The following is an 11,932-nucleotide window of genomic DNA, read 5'->3' as shown; positions in this document are numbered from 1 at the left end:
TAAATCAAATTAATGATTTTTGTATCAAATAAATATATATTTATTTAGTAAATATTTACTTATATAACTATCCAAACAAATATTTATTTTTTCAATTATTATATATTAATATTTAATATCACACACACACACACACACACACACACACACACATTATACAGGATGAAATACGAATGCCACTGACGGTTTCAGTAATTACATTTTCAGTGATCGTCTCATCGCCGATCTTTGTTTGATAAATGACGGGAGCTGAGGCTGCTTATAGAGCGTCACCGTGACATGATTGATTCGTTATGTATGTCGTCACCCTTATATTACCCCTCACGAACCATCGTGTTCTATTTATGTGTATATCATCTGAGATGTAACTTGTCACCGCGATTTCCCGACGACGACGGAATGAATTTCTCCCGGTGAAAGCTTAAGCAGCAATTAGCTTTATATGGGGTCGTTAAGTTAATTGAGAATTTTCCCTGTGGTTTTCTAATTAAAACTGCACTAATTGATAACGTAATCCGTCGAAGAATCTTATCGCTAAGATACGAGCGAGATATTTGCCGCGCAGCTTTTTCTTCGTTTACACTTATTAACAACGGATTTTCTGTTGACATTTAACAAATCTAGATTATGCGAAAATGCTTTTTCGAGCTTTTATATACTCACGTTAATCTTTATATACTCTCTTAAGTAACATGTATAAGCTAATTACACAAATTTACAGGATTTTTGTTTCTCAACTATAAATGGTGATTTTTATGTATTTTCTGCTGAGAAAGAAAAATTAAAATAGTTTTTACAGATTTTAAGACATTAAGAATTTTATTTTTGAAAAATCTACAATTTTAAACAATTTAACAACCTTTTTTTTATTTTACGGAGTAAAATTGTACATAAGAATCATTAATATTTTGACATTAAATATTTTGTACTAAATTTTATTATTTGAATATTTCATTTAAAATTGTACATAAGTAATGAAAGGGCTTTATATTTATTTTCATATGTTCTAAAAAATATTTAAATCTCTTTTATAATTATATATGTATATATAATTATATATATATATTACAAATTTGCGTTGTTACATAAATAATTTAAATTGGAATTTCTAATTAAAGGCTGATGGAATTTTTTTGAAAATCATATCTTTTTTCAATGTAAAAAGCTATAAGAAATATCTATTACTTGTTGAGAAGCAAAAATTTGTTATTTAATGTTATTAAATCTTACAATTTCAAGAATTTAATAGGCATTAATGAATACATTAATGAATATAAATTATTTATTTTTTCTCATGTTTAAAGTATCTAAAATTTGAAGTTAAAGTCAAGTTGTGACATAGAATAACAGATCTCATTCACATCACTAATGTTTTTCTACCCTTTTTCTTTTTTCAGGTGAATCCTGATCCACAAATCCAGTCTAAGCTGGGCAACTATTCGCTGGTGAAGCATCTACTCGATAAGCCTAAGCGCCTGTTCGGCATCGAACAGAGTGGCATCCCGCAGAGTCCGGCGCCTTCGCCGACGCCCTCCGCCCACAAGTCGGGCACGGACAGCTCTGGCAGAAGCTGTTCCCCGTCCTCGGGGCCGGAGTTCAAGAAGCCTGGTGGACTTCGGGGCACGAGCGCCGCGTCTTCCTCGTCGAGTGCAAGTCACCAGCGGGGCGGCTTCGTCAAACCTGCCGACGGCAAACCGCCTTATGGTGGTCGGGGTGGTTATCCTGGCCAACCAGTTAAGCACGGCGGCAACGATCATCGCAGCCATGGGTTACTTCCGGCTAAGGGCCCGCCGTTGCCTCAACCATCCTCTACCGGGGGAAGCAACGGCACGGTACCGATCAACAATTCCAGCGGAAGTGTTGCCGGTAACCCCGGCGGCAGTAGTCTCTCAAGCCGCACTCAATTCGCCTGTCGATTGAAGCTGATTGAAGTTAACGTGAGTAATCGATCTTTTTTGTGTCTTTGTCCTTCGCGCGCGTCGATCGCTCTGATGACTTGAATCGTTTTGGATATGGTTTGCATGCGCAATGACCGTCCGTTCCCCCGAGAATGGACGATAATGGCTTTTCGGAGGTAACGGAGGGTTGATCGTTTCGCTTCGAATGGAGATTGTTTGCACGCGGGGTGTCCCGGAAGTCGCGTGTTTCCTGCAACATAGATAGCGTGAGGTCAAAAGAGCGACGATAGTGATCGGAAGGTATTAATATAATAATAGTCATGATAAAACGAGGAAACACGGTAAAAGATTCCGAATTTGAGTTATATTATGAGAATTTTTTATGAATATATTGTAAAATCATTAAAAATTACAAAAAGAGGGGATACATAAAAAATTTAGATAAAGATTTATTAAGGAAATAAAAAGAATTTTATGTATATATTTTTTATTTTTACATGAATATTATAATTATTATCTGAATTATATAAAGCGATAATATTAAAAACTTCTCTTTATCGATTCTTTCGCCGTCTTGGTTAATTCTACTGCAAACGAGTGAATTCTAAACTGACGAGTATGAAAAATGATCGTAGGAGTACCGACCTGCGAACACGTGAATGAAGAATGCTTGTACATAATTTCTGGAATGTCTCGCATGCACGTCGAGAAGCAAGAAGATTAATCTAAAGTTTGAAAGCATTCCAGTGGTATTGAGAAATAAATAATCGACTAGAGAAAAATTTCTGTATAAATTGATGTGTTCAGTGCTAAAGGAATAATTATAAATATCGCCTTATATATGCTTGATTTATGCTTCGGTTTTAACTCTAAAATCCTAAAATCAGCCAATAGAACTGAGTCTTAATTGATCCTAGCTACATTTCATTGGCTAAATTTTAGGATTTTAGAGTTAAGACCGAAGTACCAGGCAGTAGACAATTTTAAATCGTTATTTTTGATTTTTTTATTTTATTATCAGTGTCTCACGTCATGATAAAGAATTTCTGAAGGCTTTCGAGATATAATTTTTGATACTAATCAATCGTTGTAATACTCTCTGCATTCTTTGGATTGCAAGATTACATAATGAAAGTCTAGAAACCACACTCTTAAATATTAAAGGAGCAATAGTTAAATTATTCCATTGTTTTGCTAAATTAATGACATATTGAGTAGGAGCAGTCGTGATAGGAACAGTGGTAACCTAGAAATGATTTAAAATATTACAAATTATAATATATAGAGTATAATTTGACATCGAATTGAGCAGTGTATTTTATCGGAATAAAACTCATGAATTAAAGCATCGGATTCCTGTTCCATCTAGTGCATTGATTTTTTTTGTTTAACGTATCATTAAATTCACATGATATTAGTGGTCTTTCAATAAGTGCGCCGGTGATGTCGCGGCGATGCCAGACTCACAAAGTCTCGAACTTTAATAGCACGTCTCGCCGAGAGTTGCGATTATTTGTCATAAGAAGATTAAGAGCGAAGTTTCCGCGATGGCTCGACGCTATTGTCGCGCGTTACTAAACGAGACACTGTCGAAATTAACAAGTTGCTGGAAATCATTATGCTTGCCAATAATCCTCCCTATGTACTCCTAATTATTCTTCAGACTCCATTGTAATAATGCAATTTTAATATTGGTAAATTACTTCTCAATATTTTTCAATATCATTCCCTGTAAAATCAGATAATTTTTAAATTTTAATTAAATGAATATATGTAAAGTGCATTAGCAATTCATTGAGTGTTCGCGATTGGTACAGTAAATAATCATTATAATAATTACATTAATTTTGAATACATGAAAATATATTTTTGGAAAAATTGATACAATACATACAATGAATTGTTGATCGGTTACTACAGCAATGTCTTCAATTATTAATCACTCCTTGACGTCTAGAATACTCTTCGTTTCCGCGTTCAGAACAAATCACGACGTTTCCTCCCTTCACAAATCACAGGAGAAAGATCAAGCAACCATGGCATTAATCATCAAGGAGCCATAATAAAGAGGTTATTATTATCCTCATCCTCTCTCTCCTTTACGCCGACTTTGAATTTCCATTCCGAGATCATCCGGTGGGTATCAAACGAAACCAGTTGGCTCGACAGGCTCTCGTTGACAGAGAACGAATTGCTTTTCAATGGAAATCCAGCTGGGCGGGGTGGTCCAGATCGTTGGGGTAGGGATAAAGAGAGAGAGGGGAGAGTTTCGAGTCGGCGGGCGCTATTACTCCTAGCTCCTCGAGGTGCAAATTTCATTGAGATTGATTATCGATCGTGTCTCCTTTTTCTGTGTTCCCTTCGTCCCTCCTTTTGCCGATCATACGTTGCCCATCTTTGAAGTGCCTCTCTTTCTTCGGATGTACTTATACAATTAAGACCGATCTGGAGTGTGAGGAGCATCCCGTTTCTCCTCCCTCCTTCGCGTTCTCCTGGAAAATTGATTCTCGTCCGTCCCTTCGCCGTTCCTTCTATAGGTCCGGCATTCTTTTTCTTCTTTCTTTGACAATGGATGCCGTCGGATCGTTCGAGTCGTTGGCCATTCGTCCTCATCCGCGAAATTAGTTTGGAATTACGTATAAAGAAAGGTAAATGGAAAAAAGAGGGATGCGGTTGTCAACCGGGGAATAAATTCGCAACCTAAGTACGTTGTTAATGAAATAATGTATCTTGAATCTTTCTTGCGTCATTTTCTCTCCATTTTTTTATTCTGATTCACATTTTTTATTCCTTCATAAATATCTGATATTTCTGTTCAAAAAGTAATTCGTGTTTGCGTGTTTTTGTCGGAAATAATTTAATTAACTGTCGGTATAGTGCAAAAATAAAATCGAAATAATTAAATCCTACTCGATTATGAATTGTTCATAAACAAGTTTGAAGGTTATTAATTTCTTTCAAATTCGTAATTTAAACATTACTGTAATTTAAACATTTCTCTATTTATCGCGTCTCGTTGCTCGCAAGTATAATAATATGTACAAATATATCTCTATCTTCTTCTTTTTCTAGCTTTCTGTCTCTCTCTCTCTCTCTCTCTCTCTCTCTCTCGGGTTTTCTCATTTTTCGCTCATTCCTTTTCTGTGATTATCCAGTTTCGTCTGCCTCCGTTTTTCGCTCCATTCTCCGCGACGCGGTGTCCTCCGGCTAAAAGTTAGTAGACACTCTCAACCCTTTCCTCGCATCCCTGTCACCCTTCTTCCTCCCATCATCCGGCGCTCGAGCCATCCTCACGCATTCTCCATTGTTCACGCATTTTCTTTCCAGGAATGACTACTCGAAGTTGTCTGTAATACTACCTTTCAGGATGTGTCCTCCCGTTCGTCTCATTCTACACCCTTTTCAATGCCTTCTCTTCTTAGCGATGTTGATTAATGATCGCTCGAGGAGGCTCGTCATAAATCGCGGAGGAATTTCACGAGGAAGGATACGTTCGTTTGTATAAATTAATCCCGCGAACGCGTATGAGATATCTTGAATTTGCTTTTTATGCATGCGAAAAGAGATATCGATCTGTCGAAGAAATGAAGTCTATTTAATTTCGGATACTTATTCAAATTAAAATAGGGTTAATATTAAATATTATTTATTAATATTAAATATTGTATATTAATTTAATTTTAATTAATACATTAATATATTAGCAGGGTTGCCACAAAACTGGAAATTATATCAGAAAAATTGAAAGTGGTCAGGCAAATTAATCCTGGTTTGTAAATCTGGTATCGAAATCAAATCGGTATCGATTGATTTTTCGGACTGTTTGATTTGATATTGATTATATTTTCTATTGATCTTCGAAGAAGATCGATATTTTATCAATGCTGTATCGATAAAATGTCGATTTTCTTCTAAAAATCAATAGAAAATCTGGTAAGTATCAAATCAAATGGTCCTAAAATCAATCGATTTCAAATCGACTTATAAATATGGGAAAGGGAAAAATAAAAGAATTTTGCGAAATTTTCTGGAAAATTAAAATTCTTTGCTTTGAAAAATTTTAACATACGTACATTTACCAACGCAGTTTTATAATATTACCAACCTAATAATTAAAAATGCAAGCAATATTAACAATTAAGTGACAACATTAATAAGAATTTACATTGGTTAAATTGATTTCAACAAAATATTTGACGGTTTCAAATCAGGAGTTAGTCACATAACTTTTTCCCTAGGACGGAAGTATAAAAATTTTTATCTATGCATGTATGTACATATACACGTATATATGTGTATATATATATATATATATATATAAAAATTCACTTTTGACGTTTTCACTCTAGGAAAAAAGTTACATGATTGACCTCTAGGACGAAAATAGAAAAAAATTTCAAAATATTATTGAAAGAGGAAAGTCATAAAATTTTATCTAGTAATTGGGGAAAAGTTATAAAATTTGTTGACACCGCTGATTAATAAAAATACAGTATATAAAGATAGACAAGTTACGACAATCACAACTAATTTTATTTAATCTTCCTTTTTTCAGGGGTCTAACTCGCGAGCATCGATTGATACTCCAGACGTAGAAAACATTTTGAAGGTAAGTCCATAAAAGTTTAATTATTATTTAAATAATTATTGCAGAATTAAAACTATCGCGCGATGAAATTCCTTTGTCTCACATGATACATGAAATGTTACATAAATCAATTTTTCGATAAAATGTAAGACGCGGAATATCAGCGGCTCTCTCTGAAGACTGATTGAACAACACCTGAACACTCCTCCGCGGACAAACACGAGATCAGATGTTGCGAGACGTATGATCGTCGGGCTGTATCCAATGTCGAGTTCACTTACCCGGCTCGACGGGAGGCTCATGCTCGATCAATAAGTCAATCTTCTCGCCAATACGCAAGGCTATCTCGTATAGAATCGATTTACTATTCTGGTATCGTTCACCTCCGGCGCATCCGATCTTCAAGGGAGCGATATTATGTCACGCCTTCATGAGATAAGCAGTCTCGATTTCTCGTTAATCGAAACTGATGAGAAGTGATACATGACTGCTGCGGAGGACAGTGTCGTGCGAATTTTTCTTAATGACGATATAATACTTATGAATGTATCTCGCTCTCTTTTTCTCTGGAATGTATTCTACCTTTTTATGGAAATTAAACAAGGAAATACGCGGCAAGATTTTTCAACGAGTCCGATCTCCTGGGAGGACAAATCATGGTCGCTTTTTTCGCGAAACCCACGTTCGATTTCTGTCGATTTTCAAGTAAAAGCTTCAAGCCCTTCTCTGCGTTCTGTCGTTCTTCGTTAATCCAGAAATTAAGAAAGGAGATTGCATTTATCTTATTTTCCCCGGTGATCTTTCCGCTTTTACTTGCGAACTTTTTCTCGGCGCTTCCTCCGTGCAGAAATTCTTTCGAGCGAAAACTACGACGAAAGCACCGTTATCATTGCTCGCGGCAGAGACTACTCTAGAGTTTCTTTGAGCCTCGTTATTAATTAGCGTTGATACGTTTAAATGTACTGTCTGTTGTTCGTTTAATTATATTGGTCGAGTAACTCGGAGTTTCTGACTTAGCGACCAATGTGATTAAACATTTCTATGGTTTAACGAAACTTTTATATCCGTGTGTCGATCGAAGTTGCTTTACTGTCTCCTTAAGCTTGTTAATAGAAAATTTATTAAAGCGTAGCCCATGTGAACATTCCCAGGCAGTCTTGTAATGCGAAAGTTGCTTGACAGTAGATGGACGATGTATAAGTATGATTATATTTATTATATTACTTTTGTACATGTTCTATAACACGCAATGTTATCCTATCAATCTCCGTGGAATATTAACCTTCGGCTATATGAAATTTTATAACTTCCATCAGCAACTTTTATCAATATTTTTATTGTTTTTAAGTTTCAGTGCAGATTAAATTGTTCTGTATTGTATGGAAAATGTGAAAAAATTCTTGCTTAAAGCGTTGAATTTGTAAAAGCTTTAACAACGTGGATTTTTATTATCATAGAAGGCCGTGTTTTACTTATTTTTTTATAGACCTTTACTTAAATTTTTCCAATTCAGGATCAAAAATTCATAATCAAAATATCAATTATACCTTCAAAGGCGAATAATCAAAGTTCAAACCTAGAATGTACTATCGATACATAAATCTTACATACGAAAGAAATAGACCATTCTTAATTAATATAACACAAAATTTTTATACGTTTCACATTTTTAATGATATCTCTCTCTTTAGAAATATAAATAACTTAATTATTAACTTAAAAGAAAAGAATAAACATATTCGATTCAAACCTTGTAAAGTCTCTCATGACACATTATCAATAAAATGTACATATAATAACGTAAAACTGCTTAAAAAATGAAATCACTTATCATGCTCTCTGTTATAATACTAATCAAAGAGTTTAATCTGATATACATAAGACGGATTGAATTTTTAAAAGCTTGTCCTCGCTTGTCCTAGTTTTTAACATGACAGATTGGATCTTTTCGTGACTACTGAAGGTATAACTTAGCGCTTAATAATCTCGCTTACTTAAAATACGTAAAATTTATGTATTGATAGCGTTCTAAGATTAACTCGACACATGATTAAAACTATAGCATACAAAAAACTTAAGCAGTAAGCAAGTTAATATTTTGAATTTGCTATAGCTTACATTATTGCTTTACGGTTTCTACTATGATTAGCCAATTTGCTTATTACCTATGATTACTAAGTTTTTTGTGCACTATAATCTTAAGTCTATCACACAAATTGATATAAGCTACATTGAAAAATACATACTATATAATAATACTATATAATAATAAATAAATTATATAACTATAATAATACTATATATAATAATAATAAATAAACTATAAACTATATAATAATAATAATTATTGTTTCAAGTTTGAAAAGTTTATGTAAGCAAAATATATTCTGAATTCTTTAGTGAATTTAAAATACTTTAATTAATATTATTAAATTAAAATAAATTCGATTCACTTATTACATAAAAATCGCTTCTTTGATCAATTTTATAACATTTTTAAAAAGAAAAGAAATTCTTTGAGTAAATAATAATAAGATTTTTAAATTCGTAATAAATATATTTTAAAATTATTATCACAAGAGAATATTTTTTGCAGTTTATGTCATTTTGTGCGTGGTGGGCTTCTTAAAGAATCATGTTTCAATTTTAGTACTGTCGAAGCAAGTACATCAAAGAATCATATATAAACAGTTTTACACATTTAGCGACATTTATCTCGCGAATAATCTCACAAGAACGCGCAAACCCATTGCTATCTGTTAATTTTAATCAGCCATAAGCGACAGACGAAACGACAAAGATAATATTTTGTTTAATATGTTTTTTTATTACGTAGCAAGTAAATAGACGAGCACCGTTATTCGCGCACCAACGATACGATTATGACAATCGCCTCACGCGAGATCGTAAATACTTTCCTAAACGCCAGTGGTAAAAACTGCAGTCGCGCAGAAAGCTAGCCACGGCTGTTTGCGCGCGGTGAGAAACGGAATTACGGTGGTAAAGAACGCGTCTTTACGCGGAGTGTCAGCCTCTCTCTTCCTCTCCTACCGAACTCGTACTCCGACAATGGGAATGCTGCGCACCTTCCTCGCTTCTGCCGGCAGATCCATCGTGGAAAGCGTCTTGTACGTGCTCGTTCGCGATAGCATCGGCGGCGAGACACGCGAACTTAGATTGCTTCTTCGAAGCGGGTAGAAGCGAGAAGATAAAAATGAGAGACGAATGACTATTCTCTCTCTTTCCCTGTTTGGCATCAATTTGCGCGAGTAGTTCGTAAAATTAACAATAGATATATACGGCACTATTTTCATACAATTGAATTATCATTTTTGCTTCTCGCTTACACCGTAAATCCAGTACGTAATTAGTGTTTTCATATATGTATTGAATTTAATTTTCCTTGTAAAAGTAATATTATATTATATCACATGTTTAAATGTATAAATCTAGTTTTGTATATGCAAAGAGAGTATAATGTGTTATTTTTTAACGAAGTCATACATATATGAAGACACTTATTATATATTTTGATTTGCAATGTAAATCACAAAGGTGATTATTGTTTCCGATAGAGAGTAATATCTTATTTCAAGCTGCTTCTTGACGCGGTTAAACTCAACTATGAAGCGTTAAATTAAAAACACGGAAACCGCGCAACAGTCATGTTAATTCCCTCGGGACACGCATTGAAAAAAAATTAAATCTTAATACATATTTTTTTTAATAGCACTAAGTAAATATTTACTTAATATATAAATTATATATAGTTAAATTAAGTTTTTGTATAATAAATATGTTTGCATTTAGCATAAATATTTACTTAGAACTATTTAAACAAATATTTCTTTAAAAAATTTAATTTTTTTTTCAGTGTGATAGCAACAATATTCGTAAGTTGAAAATTACAGAAAGCAGCAGATTATAGAGATACAGGGACGTATATAGGGTGTCCGATAATTGTTCTGACGGAATGTAGACATGTAGAGCGGACTAAATTGAGACGGAAAGTCCTCTACCATTTTGCAATTTTCGCAATAGTTAACAAAATATTAATTGCTAAAAATTGCTGAAAATTGGTTCAATAATTTTTTAAAAACTGCAAGAGACAAAAATTGTTTATTTTCTTCTCATAGAGCTCTAAGAATTTTTTTAGAATTTTTTATATAATACTGTATTTTCTCATGTTGATAAAAATGAGAAATGCAGTACTAAAAAGTTGATAAAAAATTTTGAAAAAATTCATAGAGTTCTAGAAGAAAATAAACAATTTTTATTTCTTGCAGTTTTTCTATAAAGTTGATAGTATTTGAATAAAAAATTATTGAAGATCAATTTTCAGCAATTTTTAGCAATTGATATCTTGTTAACTATTACGAAAATTGCAAAATGATAGAGAATTTTTTTTTCGTCTCAGTTTAGTCCGTTCTACATGTCCACAAACTCTGTCATAATAATTATCAGACACCCTGTATATGTACGTGTGATATCAATGAATACAGCTGGCGACTAAATTATCCGGGATAAGTAATTACGGTCGTAAATGCGATTCAGCGGCGGAAGGGTAAACGTTTCAGAACGACACGTGAATTTATGGCGCCATTCGCGCGCGGCGTGGCGCGGCGCGGCGCGGCGCGACGCCATGCCGGGGCTGGGCTGTGGTCTATGCGAAATTTCCACGAGTGCGGAAACGGAACGAGCGGGAGGTTGTCCTCTGACACGCTCTCTCGGCGTGTCCGACGACGCGATGATTCACGTTGCCGCGTCACGTTGCTTTTCCTCGGATGATGTATCACGGCGACGTTTGACATCAGGTTGGGAAAATATTCACATCCCGCAGAATTCTAATCCTTTGATCGTCGACGAATTCTCGACACGGCAGAGATAATTCCCGACGCGCCGCCCGTTGTCCTCTGGATTCGACATTCGAGTATATAACGGGGATTTTAGTAGTCCGCCACTACCACCGCCACTACCGAGAGGATCAGCGAAAACGAGTTAGGGGTCGACGAGATCGTATGCTAATTTATGGATATGGTTTAATGGCGATTATGGGATCCGATAACATCGAATCCCAGCAGTAACGTTGTGACAGTGTCAATTCCCTCCCTTCCCGCGTACAGATTGACGTCGTCCTGACACTTTGTTCGTTCGTGATTGATATTTTCGTCTGTAGGGCGTTCTACGTGGATGTTTGCGTGTTATCGTTCGGGTTTTCCTTCATAAAATGTCAATCGAATTCAAATCAGTTGAAGAGAATCATTTAAGAGAAAATCATTTAAGAGAGATCATTTAAGAGAAAATGAAAATAAGATTCCAACGAGTTTAATTAATTTCGGTTAATTTAGAACTTGTTTTAATTTTCATTAATTTTAATTAATATTAACAGAGGTTATTTAAATCTTCTATGAGATATTTTCGTATATTAAATACGTATCAGGTGTAT

General features: G+C 34.5%; 1 protein-coding gene across 6 annotated transcripts in view; it reads left to right on the top strand.

Annotated features, from left to right (window-relative positions):
• LOC108694582 (AF4/FMR2 family member 4) overlaps positions 1–11,932 on the top strand; it is a 271,647-nt gene that overhangs the window by 165,647 nt on the left and 94,068 nt on the right. For all 6 annotated transcript variants that reach the window (XM_018204154.1, XM_018204156.1, XM_018204158.1 and 3 more), the window contains exons 3-4: positions 1,398–1,937; positions 6,454–6,507. In XM_018204154.1, the coding sequence (XP_018059643.1) occupies positions 1,398–1,937; positions 6,454–6,507 (594 nt within the window). The remainder of the gene's footprint in view (positions 1–1,397; positions 1,938–6,453; positions 6,508–11,932) is intronic.

Source organism: Atta colombica, unplaced genomic scaffold (assembly GCF_001594045.1).
Source record: "Atta colombica isolate Treedump-2 unplaced genomic scaffold, Acol1.0 scaffold120, whole genome shotgun sequence".
NCBI lineage: Eukaryota > Metazoa > Arthropoda > Insecta > Hymenoptera > Formicidae > Atta > Atta colombica.
Note: the sequence above shows the minus strand (reverse complement) of the source record. Positions and strands in the feature narration are given on the sequence as shown.